The 15767-nt window shown below is 36.2% G+C and overlaps 1 protein-coding gene across 1 annotated transcript in view; it reads left to right on the top strand.

The window, feature by feature from the left end:
- The window catches only part of sl (small wing phospholipase C gamma 1), a 602812-nt gene that overhangs the window by 438405 nt on the left and 148640 nt on the right, over window positions 1–15767 (top strand). The window contains exon 22 of the mRNA XM_090377657.1: window positions 342–499. Within this exon, the coding sequence (XP_090233783.1) occupies window positions 342–499 (158 nt within the window). The remainder of the gene's footprint in view (window positions 1–341; window positions 500–15767) is intronic.

The raw sequence follows: 15767 nt of genomic DNA, 5'->3' as shown, positions 1-15767 counted from the left end.
TACAAAACCTTACTATTCATTTTTGAAAACCCTGTATTAAAACAAATAAAACTAGATGCTCAAGCTCTAAGTTATTCAACTTATATATTCATTGCTTTTCTTGAGTTTGATGAATTACTGTATAATGAATGATGAGAACCTATTTTTTTTTTTTTTTTTTCAAATCCACTTACAAAACCTTACTATTCATTTTTGAAAACCCTGTATTAAAACAAATAAAACTAGATGCTCAAGCTCTAAGTTATTCAACTTATATATTCATTTATTTTTTATTGCTTTTCTGTGGTTTTAGATAAACATAGGCCTTACATCTATTCACCTTTAACTTTTCCCCCTTCTAGATATTCTTCAGAACTGGCTTGGCCGTGGTAGAGAATGGGTATTTCGAATTGTGTCACCAACACAATTAATACCCATTGAAATAGCTGCACCTTCTAAGGAAGAACTGACTGACTGGGTGCAGAAAATAAGGGATACAGCCCAATCAGCAAATGATTTGGTAATTTAGAGCAGATTGAATTGAGCTGTTATTAAATAATAGTTTATACTTTCAGTTTTGAATGTTTCTTGGATTCTTTATTTATGACTGTTAACATTCTTGTAATTATAAAGTGTATTTAGATTTCTTTATACAGTTCTTGATTATTGTTTTCCATGATATTGTTATAATAAAAAAATTTACTAGCTATAGATATAATTAATATGAAGTTTAACATTGACAAATGTAAAGTACTACACATGGGAAACAGCAACCCCAGAGCAACGTATCAACTCTGTGGTACTACACTGACAGTGGTAGAGAATGAAAGGGACCTGGGGGTGGTTGTGCAGGTAGATATGAAGTTCTCTGAGCAGTGCAGACGGGCTGCAAGAGTAGCTCATGGTGTATTGTCAATGATATATAGGAATTTTTCTAGCAGGGATAAGGAGGTGATTATTCCCTTGTATAAGGCAATGGTCAGGCCACACCTAGAGTACTGTATACAGGTCTGGAGGCCTCATTTCAAGAAGGATGTAGAGCTGCTGGAACGAGTACAGAGAAGGGCAACAAGATTAGTGAATGGAACAAAGGGGTGCTCTTACGAAGAAAGGCTTAAGTTTTGCAAATTACAGTGTCTGGAGACTAGGCACCAGCGAAGTGATCTGATAGAGGTGTATAAAGCCTTGAATGGTTTGAGCATGCTCAATGCTGATGGGATTCTTCCTCTCGCTCAGAATAATCACCTGAGAGGGCATAAATTCAAATTGAGGAAAGACAGATGTAGGATAGACGTGCGGAAATTTGCCTTTAGCCAGCGGGTGGTTGGTTGGTGGAACAGACTTCCATCCCTTGTCGTGGAAGTTGATAGCCTAAATAAGTTTAAGGCTCAGCTGGACAGGTATTTTGAATGAACAGAGGGGTGAAGTGGAAGTGGTTTTTTTTTTTTTTTTTGGCTGATGCTGCATAAGCTTGCTTTCTTGCATCAAATGTCTCTACTAATGCTAATGCTATTTACTACTTTTCAGAGTTTAGTGAAATTGATTATTATAATATTGGGATTATTAATCACTGAAGTTTTGTGCATCTTTCATCCTCTTAAGTAATTCACTGAAAACTTCATCATTGTCAAGTAGAATCTCGTTGGTTCCCATTCTTGTAACTGTAAAGTGGCTAGATAGTTTACATTACCAAACTTTTTATTTGGTCATGCAAACTATAACCCACAAGATATTTTCAAAGGTTCATGAAAATTTTTTGTGCTCCGTGAAAGTTGTAAATAAAATGGAAAAAAGTAGCATACGATTACAAAATTGTAAAAAAAAATCTTTCACAAAACTATCTGTTCATGTAACGTTGAAATAGAAATAATTTTTGGAATCATTTGCAAAAGTATAGATTGCTTGCTTGAGATTACCTTTTCTCCTTTGCAGCATGTACTTTTGAGTTGTTGGATTTGTGAACTAAAAAGCCAAAAGATAAATGATAGAATACAATTAACATACTTACAGTGGAATGAACGATTTCATCTGCTGGGGTCCCACCTTGTCAGGAATCACAAGCCACTGGCACCAGAACACCCAATGAGCATCTCAACAACCACTGGTCCTGTGCTATCCATTATCATTAGAAAGACACAATATGGCCCTTGCAGCCTATGTGTCATTAAACTCAACAACAACAGCTATCCATTATATTGTTTTTTTTGTTGCATTATTTTATTTTATTTATTTTTTATTTTATTGTTCACCACTAAAAAACCAAATACCAAACACAAAATTGAGCAGAACTGTTTCAATATTACTATTGAATATTCTTAGAAAATTCTTACCCAAACTCCTGATGTCACTCAATTGTTCTAGCCTTCCCAAAGCCAGGAAAGGATCATACCTTTCAACATAACTACAGGCTGATTTCACTGACTAGTTGTTTAGGCAAAAGTCCTGGAAAAAATGTTCACAGGTGGCTAATGGTTCCTGGAAACTAACAACTTGCTAAACAGTTACCAGTACGGGTTTCGAAAGGATCGGTCCACACTAGATGTGATGATAAAAGCAGAAGCAAACATCCATAATGCCTTCGTAGGAGAGAAGATCTGGTCATAATTAATCTCGATATTGAGAAAGCCTTCGATACCAACTGGCGATATGGTGTACTTCAAGATCTTCATTCTTTTGGCTTGAGAGGTCAGTTACAAAATTTATACAAAACTTCCTATGCCACAGAATGTTTCAGGTTGTATATATGAAGAATTTATCCAAATCATTTGAACAAGTATAAATCAAATGATTTATCCAAATCATTTGAAAATAGGAGGGTGTACTGCAGGGATCCATCCCCAGTGCAACATTATTTGCAACAAGAATTACAACTATGACACTGGCTGTACCAAATATATTAGAATCGTACATGTTTGCTGATGACCTCATTAATCTCTTGTCAATCCCAAACTACGAATGCCATTGAAGGCAACTTCAAATTTCCATAGCTAAAATTTCCAGAAAAGAAATCCACTGCAATTCATTTTTGTAAGAAATGCAAACTACATCTGGATCCAGAAATATTTTCAAAAAATAGCCCAATTCCTATCACTAACAATTTTCGTCTGTTGGGGTTATATTTAGATAATAAACTTAATTTTGCTTCCCACATAGCTTACCTTCGGACTGCTTGTCTTAAAAAAACTGTGAGCATCCTTAGAGCCACCTTCGCTGCGTCCTGGGGTTGCCATAGCAGCTCCCTCTTACATCTCTACAGAACCTTAATTTGGTCGTGCTTGGATTATGGATCACCTGTCTATGACTCTGCTAGGAAAAGATCTCTATGTCTGAACAACATCCAGCATGGTGCCCTTAGGATAGCTGTGAGAGCCTTCAGAACATCTCCAGTCCACAGCCTGTATATTGAGGAAGATGAACCCCCTCTGCATCTTAGTAGAAAATCTCTATGGTGTGATTATTCAGCAAAGATTAAAAGTATTCCATCCCACCCCAGCTGGCAGTACCTGTTTGATCCTCAATAAACCTAATGAAAACCACCCTGCAGGGCTTCCACTGCAAACGCTCATGCTCAGTTGGGACAGTAACTTCCAGGATATATTTAAAGACCTTGCTACTTCCGAACTTCCTTAGACTGAATTATCATCTCTCTGTGACAATTTCTTTTTAAGATGGGGAAAATCCACCCTGGTAAACACCAACTTTTAACAGCTCCATAAAGTGCATTCCTTGGAAAACTCAGAGAAAGTACATATCTATACTGATGGTTCCAAAACAGATGCAGCTGTAGGTGCTGCAGCAAATTCTTCCACCTTCTCAGTAGCTGTTCCTCTTCCTACTGAATTCAGTATCTATACTGCAGAATTGTATGCAGTAAAACTGGCCCTAGATAACATAAACAACTATCATATCAACCAGTCTCTGATATATACAAACTCCTTAAATGCAATCACTGCCATTCAATCTATCTTTTCTCCCTCTCATCCCATTCTTAAAGAGATTCGATCTAAATTATTTTACTATCAAACAGCCAACCTCTGAAGGTTATCTTCTGCTGGATCCCTGATCATGTTGGCATCCCAGATAATGAACATGCAGATGACACTGCTAAACATCCTGACTCTGGATCTTCCAGTCAACTGAAAGTGCCCTACACTGATTACAAATCCATTATTAAAACAACATGTAGGAAACAGTGGTCTCACCTCTGGCAAACTGAAATCAATAAACTGTTGCAGATAAAAAAAAAAGAAAGAGCCACAACTGTGGGCATCTAGTTTCAGGAGAAGCAGACGACATCAGTCGTTCTGCTTCTCCTGAAACAGTATCTGCATCAGTCATTCGCATGTAACTCATCTGTAGTTGCTTATGGGAAAGTACTCTCCTCAATGTTTCTTGCTAGTTGTAGCTAACAATAAAGCGTATTCTCATTGAATGTCCCCAACATTCAAATATCAGAAAATTGAGCTTTAGCTCCCTATCCAACTTGCAGGAACCCTTAACCTTATTACATATTCTTGAGAATGAAGCAAATTTTGAGGAACTGTTTAATTATTTGAAATGCATAATTTGATATAATAGTCTCTGATCATAATAACATGTGAAATTAGTGATAAGTAAATCGTGAACAGGCACAATATGGCCCAACAGGCCTTGGTGCCAAAAAAACCCCAAATACAATAGCAACTGCTACCTTGCATGTCAATGTTAAACTTAAACGGCCACTTACCACAAATTAGGCAAATGGTCATCAGCCCATTTGCCTAACTTTTCTAGCTCTTGTTGCAGTAGCATACTATGATTGCTGCCATTAACCACCTTGCCAAATTTCATATCATCTGCAAACTACAGCCATTAAGCCTGATGTGCCTTCATCAGTATCAGTGATAAATATAAAAACAACAACGGCACTGAACCCAGGGGAACTTCAATAATCACAGTAGTCCATCCCTTTATCCCTAGCAGTAACTTTTCCTTAATACCACACTGCCCCAATTTATTTAGCACTCTTTTATGTGGAACAATGTCAAAAGCTTTTCTGAAACCTAAGTATATGATTTAAAAATTATTTTTCACATCCAGTTCCTTTGTTACTGCATCATCATATCCAACCAGAATGGTCAGGGAAGGTTACCCCTTAATAAGTCCATGCTGTGACTGCAGTATAACTACATTTCTCTCCAGTTGGTTCTGCATTACTTCCTCAACCAGTGACTCCATAATTTTCCCTGGAAAGAAGTTAAGCTTACAGGACTGTTAATTACTCACTTATATCACCCCCCCCCCTTTGTGAATTGAGAATACATTTTCAAGTCTTCAGTCCAGTGCTACCTCCCTGAATACAAGGGTTCTCTCATAATTATGGCTAAAGGTTTACCTATCTCTTTTCTGCCTCCCTTAATATAATGGGATAGCTTTTTTCCTTGCTTATTTATGTTTAGCTTCAACAAGTTCTCTTCCACTTTCCTCTCCTCTCAGTTATCACAAAGCTCCCTGTTAGAATTTGACACTAATTGAATTGTCACGTATGAATATAGATGCAAAATATCTATTCAGTTTGTCAACCACCTGAGCAGAGTCATCACAAGTTATTACCATTCATATTTAATGAACCAATGTGATTCATCCCTTTCTTTCTAGTGTTTATTATTAGTATTATGCAAATAATGTAATGAAGCAAGCTTATACTTCATCAGCAAAAATAAGTAAAGAGGTCTTTGCTCTTTTCTTTGCCATATACGTCTTGTAATCTTCCTTAGCTTGCCACCTCTTTTGTGACTTGATATCAGACTAGTTTATACCTAATGTAGGTTTCTTTATCATCTGATAATTTATATGCCTCCATTTGTATGTTGAAGAATGTTACATGCAAATTTATTTTACCAACAATTTTAAAACTGATTACCATAGCAGATGATACCAGATAGATTATTTTGACTTGGTCGTAGACATTTCTTCTGCCAAGGTCATGAGGTACCTAAAATTAGAAGATTCTGTTCTTTTGTTTAGAGAGGAAGTACTTTCTAGCTGCATGTGACTACATGGTACTCAAAGTCCCACTGAAAAATATTCTCATAAATGAAGTTTCCAGTCCTCCTTGGTGTCATTAAAGATGAAAAATAGATGTTTTACAGCAACAGTTCTGTCAGTTTCAGTTTAAGAACCTACCAGACTCCATTTTACAAGAAACAATGATGTATAGTGGTCATTGGTTGGGGATTGACAAATGCAAAAATTATCCCAAGTCATCCTGGGCATTTTAACAATTGCTCATAGAAATACTGACTGTAATAGAATATTCAGCTAAGTTAGAGAAACAAAAACTGATTTAGATCTCTTTTTGATAAAGCTCTGGAAATCTCCCTCACACCCAAATATAAACAGCAGGGCCATTGTTAAACAAAATTGGACTAAATGATTCTGAAGAGAGCAAAATCTGCAACAATATCTTTCTTGAAGAAATTAGAATCAGCTGCTATCTAATAGAATACAATACTCTGTTTTGAGAAAAATTCACTGATGTTTTCTCAGAAAAAGGTGTTTCTGAATCATTTTCTAATGCTGGTTTCAAAAATGTCTTCCATTTGTTTTCCATCCTGTCAGGTTTCTTCAAAAATCACTAAACACAATATGATTTTTCACAATTTTTCAATATGATATTTTTTAATTTTGGCACAATTTGTACACTGAAATTATAACAAGATTCTACTTTTACCAGACTTATATTTAAATACATTTGAAAACACTATTAAAAAGGGAAGTATATTAAAAAGTCCACTAAACACTTGCCTCTCATTTTAAAAATTGATCTTCGACAGGTCAGATTTTCATTTATGATTTTCTTGCAGATTTTTCTACTTTGCAGCCCCTCTTCAGCATCCGGTAGTAGTCAACCATCATACTGACGTTCCACCTCCCTTGGTACCTCATCTCCACATCTTTAATGTCCTGGTGAAACCTCTCAGCATTCTTTGTTAACACTTCCTAGATTTTCTGAGAAGTAGTCGATACGGGAGTGTAAAAAATGTACCTTGACACTCGTGTTGCAGCCCAGCTTCTTGGAGCCAGTAACTTTCAGCTTGATGCAACTAACTTTCAACTGTATTCTTGTAGTCTGGATCCTTTTTGTTTTCTCAACAACAGACCCGAAGCTAATCCATGTCTGTTTTTCTCTTTTATTCATGGTTCCCTCAAAACCTTGGTCCCGCATCAGTTTGTGAATTTGATTTCCAACAAAAATCAATGGGAATTTAGTGCACATATTAGTTGAAGCAGGGGGCTTCCTGAGGTAAAGCTTTCACAAGCTCTTTCATCAAACCCAGTTTGGTGTGCAAGAACAGAAAGAGGACAGTTTTGGGATCTATCAGTGGTTAATGAACTATGTTCTTTGATTCAGGCAAAAAACTGTCCCTCTTTTGGCCTGACCTTGACATCCCAGTGTTTACTCCTTTCCTGACTGTCCCACCCACACAAAAAGCAAGGTGTTTTTGTGTAGCAAGATTGCTGTCCAAGTAACATGCCTATCACTTTAAAGTCAGCACAACACAGAACAATCAACCATGTTCTTCAAATTTGTCAAACGTAATCTAAAGTCAGCACAGAACAATCAACCATATTCTTCAAATTTGTCAAACTTAATATTTCTCAATAACTTCAAGCTCTCATATGTTTATTTCAAATGCACAGGGTGAGCAACTGGAATTGGCCCATATTTATTTCTATTGTGGAGCAACACACCTTTGAGACTACTCTTTGATGAGTCAAAAAGTCTCCAATGTTCAGGATTGAAACTAATTCCTAAATATTTTATTAAGTCATTTAGATTACTGCCAAAAGCAATAAAATCATCCTCAGAAAAGTAGGGGACTAGTTCTCATTCGCCGTGTTTGTACCTACCATGAGAAAAACATCCCATATGCTAAAAGATTTTTTGACTAAAGTTTAGAATCAAAGAGTTAATTAATAGAGGCATATGATGCAAGAAAGTGGGCTTATACAGCACCAGTGGGAGAGGGGGAACACACTTTCCAATTCACCCATCCATTCGCTCCAAAAGTTTATTCAGTTCCTCCTTGAATTGAATTTACTTAAGCTATCAACTTCCACAGTGACAGATAGTAGTTTGTTCCAGCAATCAACCACCTACTGGCTAAAAGAAAATGTCTGCACATCTATGCTACAACTGTCTTTCATCAATTTATGCCCCTTCAGGTGCAAAATCTGAGCAAGAGGAAGAATCAGCATTAAGCTGGTTCAAACCATTCCAGGCCATCTTCAAACATGAACATTAAGCCTGATATCCCTTCATTAGTATCATTGATAAAGAGAAAACAACAATGGGACAAACCCTGGGAACTCCACTAGTAACATTATTCCACGAAGAGCAATGTCCATTGATTACTACTCTGTCTTCTCCCACTCAACCATCCTTTTATCCATAGCAGCCCTTAATGCTTCACTGCACCAATTTGTACAGCAGTCTTTTATGTACAACAGTATCAACTTTGATGAAATCCAAGTATATGATATCAAAATTATTTTTTGCATCCAGTTCCTTTGTGACTACATCAGAGTATCCAATCAAATTGGTCAGACAAGACTTCCCCTTAACAGACCCATGCTGTGTCTGAATTATTACTGCAGTCTTGTCTAGATGATCCTGCAATGCTTCTTTAACCAGTGACTCCATTATTTTCTCCAGAACAGAAGTTAAACTAACAGGTCTCTAATTACTCCTGTCACCTTGATCCCCCTTTGTAAATTGGGGATATATTTGCACTTCTCCACGTATTTCTGACATCCATTTAGCCCATGCAGTATTTCTTAGTTGGTATAAAAAACCCAAGATTTAAGTCCTTGAATTCCCATTTAGAATTGCTGTTGGCAGCGTCATCAGTTGGCCCCACTGTATAAAATTTAAAAACCAACTGAAACCACTGTAGTCACCTTTATGAAACAAAAAACCCTTCCTTTTGCTCATGATGGTAGGTAAATCTTTAAGTAAATCCCACATGAGTACACAATCACTGCCACCTAGTGGTTCCTTTATTTGCAGATTCTTAATGCATGAATAATCACTGATTATAATCAGCTCAAGAGTATTATTCCCCCAGGTTAACTCTCGAACTTGCTGTTGTAGAAAACAGTCATCCAATAAATCCACAAGTCTTGCTAGTATGCAAGTGACCAACCCACAAGTTCCAGTCAGTATTTGGAAAGTTAAAATAACACATAATAAAACATTCTGATTTACTGGCCCACTCTATTTCTCTCTACAGTTGTTCGTTGTACTCATCAGAGTAATTAGACATATAACACACTTCTACTCTCATTTTTACTTTTCCAGTGCTTATGTTACACCAAACTGACTCAATGTTGCCCTGTCCACCCATGTCAACTAGATGCACTTCTTTAGATTTTGTGTTTCTTAACCAATAGCATAACTCCTCCTCTCTTCCTATCCTTTCTGTACACATTTTTCTCCCCAAATTGCAATTCTGCTTTCCTTATATCTGAGTAATGCCACGTCTTATATCCCAACTCTGCCTTTGATGTCTTGACCAGCACTACAAATTCATCAATTTACTCCTAGCATTAATATACATGCACCTCTTCTTACACTTGGTTACCCTAACATAGCCTTGCTTTCCAGGTTGCTGCTTATTCCAATAGAAGCAATGCAGGAATCACTTTCACCTCTGCATGCAGCTACTGTTCTTGAACAGTAGCTGCTTTCACCTCTGCAGGCAGAGGTGAAAGAAGTGAAAATTAAAATGGGGCCCATCAAGCTCTCAGCTACAGGCAGCTGAGAGTTTGATGGGCCCCATTTTAATTCCTTTGAGGTCATCTACCATACTCTTCAAACTCTCATAATGCCAAGTTGATGTCTAATTTCTTCACATTCTACCTAGCACACACACACACACACACACACACACACACACACACACACACACACACACACACAAAGGTATCCTCCTTTGCAGACATTTTACAAGTTGCACATTTTTGTAGATTGTGCATTGGAGAATTGTCCCCTTCTGTTCTCCCCTGAACCACAGCACTCCTGCTATTTTGTGCCCATTGCTTTGCTGCTCTAGTCTGGAGGCGTCTAAGCTAATAGAGTCCTAATTGCAGTGATACATATTATGCTATCTAGTTTTACGTTATTCCTTATGTTATCAAGTTTGAGATATATGTTATGCCATACTATATCTCCTACCAGGTCTATGTTATATGAATTCCGTATCTCCTAAAGTTATATGTATTATGCTATAACGTTATATTTATGATTTCTAAATAGTTATAATAGATAATAAATTTAACTATCTGTTGCCAGCTTTTTACTATTTTCACTTTTTGCTGTTTTTTTTTTTTATGATTATGCTGTAACTTGTCTTGTCTTGTAAAAATTGCTGTAACTATTAGAGCATCATCATAATGGATAAGAACACTAATCTTATTCTCACTAACTGCACTCACCACCACAGCACTTATAATTGTAACTGCTTTGTTTTTCATTGCACAGCTATTTTCTTTGTTTGCTTTCGCTTCTTCCCTTCCACTTTGTGACAGAAATCCGTGGTCCTACAAAAAATTTACATTCTTGGGGTAATGTTGCCTTATGAAACTGTTCATTTTAGCAAATAAATACAGTTGGTTCTGCTATAACGTGGTACATGTGTTCCTAAAAATCTTTGGGTTATGGTATTTCATGCATTAAAAACAGGGATTACGGGAAAAATAGGGATGGGGCAGATTGCTAAAAAAAATTGTTGCGTGGTAAGTGAAACACTAAAAAAAGTTAGAAACTTAATAAAATTGCTAACACAGGTTTAAACATCTTAAATTTCTAATAAATAAATGAATATTACAATAAATACAGCACTGTAATATATATACATACTAATTGATATTTCTGTTCACTGACTTTTTTTTTTTATTATAAAATTAAAAACAGTAAAATAGATAAGCAATCAATAACAAGGAACACACAGCACGTGAAAATTATTTGGTTTTTATAATATAAAATCATAATCATATTATGATTGATGATTTCATGAAAGGGGTAACACATTTCACCATAATAACATAAAAACCCAGAATTCCAGTTATCGGTATTATCGCAAATGTAATTAGATCGAGTTCACTACCTGTTTATAATTAGATTGCACTAACAGAAAAGCCCAATAAACCAGGAACTGCAAATTGTTTTTATTGTTTTGTGATAGTGACCTCCAGAAATGTACTCCTTTGCTCACGCTATCACCGCTCACAAAATTTGTGTTCGAACCGAAAAATGTGAGCTCCTGAAAACATGAGTTGGCCTGATGTCATCTGTTATCTTGTGAATACAGCAAATGACAAGAGTGTCTCCGACTCTACAACTACAGTAATTGGAAAATACAGCTCTCACACAGCTGACATATTTTAAACTTGTATGTATTGCTGCACAGGTTACTACGCTTAGCTTAGTGCCGGGTTTTGCATTCCCCTGGAGTTACTCACAGATGAGCTAGTGCGAAAATCGCATTATACTCACATTGTTCCCTGATATATCAGTTGCATTGGAGCAAATTCGCATTGTCAAAATGCGCATTATAGTAGAACTGACTGTAATAATAAATCATGTGTCACTAATGAGCAAAATAATAGCAACTGATGGCAGTTTTTAAAAAAAGATGTTATCACTAACCTAAAACCGTTCTGTAATCATTCCATAAATCACATCCTAGAAAAGGTTTGATTAAAAATTTCAGTGAATAATCTTATAATTTAGCAGTATCTAAAAGAGTGTGAGCAGGGCTTACAACAACTTTCCAGCATGTGCACACCAAGTTTTAACTGCTTACATGTCAACCTGGCAGATAGCTGCTTTGAGTGAACACTTGTTTTTCTTAATTAATGCATGTATTGAACATGATGAAATTTGAATAACCTTTGAACATTAAATTTTGTTGTAATTTAGAAAGTTAGCAATGGAAACGTATGAAATGCACATAACAGTTCATGGCGATAATGCTGTGATGGGAGAAAAAAAAATGTTAAATATTTTGTGAGGAATATTTTTGCTTGAATTGAAAAAAAGTGGTTTCCTGTCAACATCCATAAAGAATCAAAACATCAATGAATTCTGCACCTTAATTTGCAACTGACTATTCAAGAAGTTTCCAAGCAGATGTCCATAAGTTTGGGCCATTTTCACTGAGGATTTGAGTATCAGGTGACTAATGCAGAGTTTGTTCCATGCATTCTCACTGGAGGTTAAAGTCAGCATCAGCCTCATTTCATCAGGACCTAACTTGGGGATATGCGGGCCCTAGACAAAAGTATTTTTGGGGCCCCTGTAAAAATGTTTATTACAAATAACATCTAATGTTTTTGGATTAATAATGATAAATGGATAGGTTTTGGTGCTGTTTTGTGACTTCATTGACGCCAATGGTGCATTCAAAGGCAAATATATGGGGTCGTGTGTGATCGCCATGTGTATACAAGCATTGATGCACAAGCAGCGGTGACTTGTTTCATTCACTTATCTAGACTCAAGCGGTGGCTAAAGCAAAATTGTGCAAATGAATACAAAGGAAACTCTGAAAGTTTCTGGAAGAAAACATTTTGTACGGCCGTAATCACCGAGGAAGAACAGTTGGTGTCTCCTTATCCATAGTTTTAAGGTTCTTGCAGTGACAGATGGCACCATGGTAGAATTTTGTGTATTTTGAATTGTAAATAAAAAAAATATATTTTACGTTTCGAGGGGGATCAGACCCCATGGTTTTACTGGCCCTAGGCAATTACCTTGTTTGTTTAGGGGTAAAATAGGCCCTGCATTTCATCTGAATTGTTCAAGCAAGCTGTGTCAGATCCTGCATTTTTAACAAAAATTATAACAGGTGATGAGTGGCAGGTGTAGGGGTATGAACCAGAGACCAAGGCCAACAAAACTTCCAGTGGAAAACAGTGTCATCACCAGTTTTTGGTGATGACACTTGAATCGAGTGAAACCAAAATCACATGGAGGTCATGCTTCATGCTGGTTTGCATTTTTGACGAGGGGATGATGTTATCAGAATTTGTTCCCCAAAGTGCCACTGTTAGTGCAGCCTACTACAAAGAAGTTTTAAAATGGTTGAGAGATCCATGACAATGTAAACAGCCTGAAAAATGGTTGGCTTCTTCATAATAATGCAGTTTCACCCATCACTTATTGTGTGGAAATTTTTGACTGATAGAAACATTCCCATCATGCTTCACTTGATTTAGCACCATACAATGTTCGACTATGCCTTAAACTAAAACAGGACATTGAAAGGAAAACAGTGAGTCAATTCAAGAAATCCAATCAACAAACAGACCACCTGAAAGTATTCACCAAAAAAACTTCCAAAGCTGTTTTGATCAGTGGCTGGCATGATGGAACTAGTGTGCAGTTGCAGAAGAGTATATTGAAGAATATTGGAACAGTGCTGCAACCACCTTATCTTAATTCGGCACCATGAAAACTTTCAGCCCCAGATTAAAACAGGACACTGAAAGGAAAACAATTTGAGTTGTTTCAAGAAATCCAATCGAATCATTGAGTAAAATTAATTTTTCACAGCAGTCACCAAACTTTTTTCATGAAATTTATTCTTGTATAACAGTACAAAGTTTGGACATAGCACACACAAGGTTTTTAATGGTTTGTCCAATACCCTAATTAGCGCATTTTGCATAAAGGCTTTTTCATTAACCATTTTTTTAGCTTCATCCACAGATTTTCTAAGGTTTGAGATATATGTTATACCATACTATATCTCCTATCAAGTCTACGTTTCACTTTTTGCTGTTCTTTTTTATTTTTTTAATGATTATGCTGTAACTTGTCTTGTAAAAATTGCTGTTTTTCTGGGTTTGAAATACAGTGTTATCAGGCCAAAATAATAAATAAAATAAATATTTGTTTATTGATTCTCATAAAGAACAGTTGCAAATCCTCCCATGCAAACCCACCTTGTACAACCAAGGTTGGGGGGGGGGGCAGAGGTTACATGGATAATCAACAATTTTTAAGACATAGGGCATATGTATTCAAAACATTACAAAGAAGAAAAAAAAAAGATAGTGAAAGGTGACAAAAATTTACCGATGGTTCACAGAGTCCCCCCCCACCAGCCTTGTGCAACCAAGGCTAGTGGAGGGGGCAGAGGTTACATGGATAATCAGCAATTTTTAAGACATAGGGCATACTTATTCAAAACATTACAAAGAAGAAAAAAAAGATAGGGGAAGTTTACAGAAATTTATGGATGGTTCACAGACTAAAAAATTTAAATAACACTATAACAAAAAAATTAGTTTTTTTGTTATAGTGTTATTTAAATTTGTCTGATGGAACGGTTTCTTATATATGTTTTGTGCTGAATATGACAGTATCATTGGTTTTTATTCTTTTTTCGGTCATTCTTTCAACAGTTATATGTATTACATAACTTCATACTAATACTGTGATATAATAAGAGCTTGAGTATTTGTATAAATGCTTTTTTTTTTTTTTTTTTTTTTGTAGTTTGCTCAGCTACCAAACAAGTGTTCATCTCCAGACACATTCTGCTATGTTTGTGGATATTATTTAGTCCAAAGCAGGTGTTGCATATCATTGGTGGCATAGGTTTTCAATGCACGTGAAGACTTATTTTGCAGCACTTATGGCTGATCAAGACAGGTTGTGGACAGCTTATTTCTGCTATGTACTTATAGATCAATATTAGAGGAGTGGCTTTGTAGTAGTCATAAATGTATGTTTTTTGCTATTTCTTGAATATGGAGTGAGTCCATTTACAATCATGAAGACAGCTACTTTTGTATGGTGGATATATAAAAGTTTAAATTTCTTCCCTAATCATCAAGGAGTGGATGACCTAATCAAAAACTTGGGGCTAATCAAATCCAGAACAGAACTATTTACATTCTCATTTAAAAGAGTGTAGTACACTGGATCTGATCCTAGCTGCATGAATTGCACATACAGAAAAATACATATCACTTAGACATGTTTTTACACTGTTGCAAACTCCTTATGCTGTTATTTTGATTTGATTAGTCTTTATGAAGAAATTGGTATTAGCCACAATCCAGAAGGGTAGTTCCTTTTAACAAAAAAATTCAAGTAAAAGTTTGAAAGCTGCATCACTTTACGATGGGAATATACACCTTTTGATCCTTGTTATGCACTCTGTTCATATTAAAGAAGACCTAGTATGACTACCATAAATAGATATTTCTGGAGATTTCAATATGCTGGGGTTGGTTCATTCTGGAATTGCAAAGTGGTTTCACTGAGTTCCTTTGCTTTTTCGGGAACAGCAGGGCAGTAGATTAGAACTACTGGAGAAGAGAATAGTCTGCCAGAATAGGGCTACAGTCTAGTGCACAAAATGCAGTAAACATTCTCTTGGTTCCAAAAGCATAGTCTTACTTCTACCACTCCATATCACCAGGACTGCTCAAACAATTTGTTAAAGCATTGGATCGTTAAGGTGACATATGCAGTCTGTTTCCAAATTTGTCTGATGCAAAAGTTGAAAGGTGGCATATATACTGGTCCATAAGTTAAAGCAGATCTTGGCTTCACAAGAACTGGAAGACTGAGTTTTAGGGTTGAAGTTGAAGTTTTCTTTGCCTCCATTGAGGAATTACCTGGGAAATTGTCTTGAAAAAGAAAGCAATGCTATTTTCAAAAATTTTTGACATTAACTTTATTATTATTATTATTAGCCATATGGTGCAAGGAAGCCGAGGCTTATGCT

The sequence above is a fragment of the Mastigoproctus giganteus genome, chromosome 7 (assembly GCF_048544385.1).
Source record: "Mastigoproctus giganteus isolate SK-2022 chromosome 7, ASM4854438v1, whole genome shotgun sequence".
NCBI classification, from domain to species: Eukaryota; Metazoa; Arthropoda; class Arachnida; order Uropygi; family Thelyphonidae; genus Mastigoproctus; species Mastigoproctus giganteus.
Note: the sequence above shows the minus strand (reverse complement) of the source record. Positions and strands in the feature narration are given on the sequence as shown.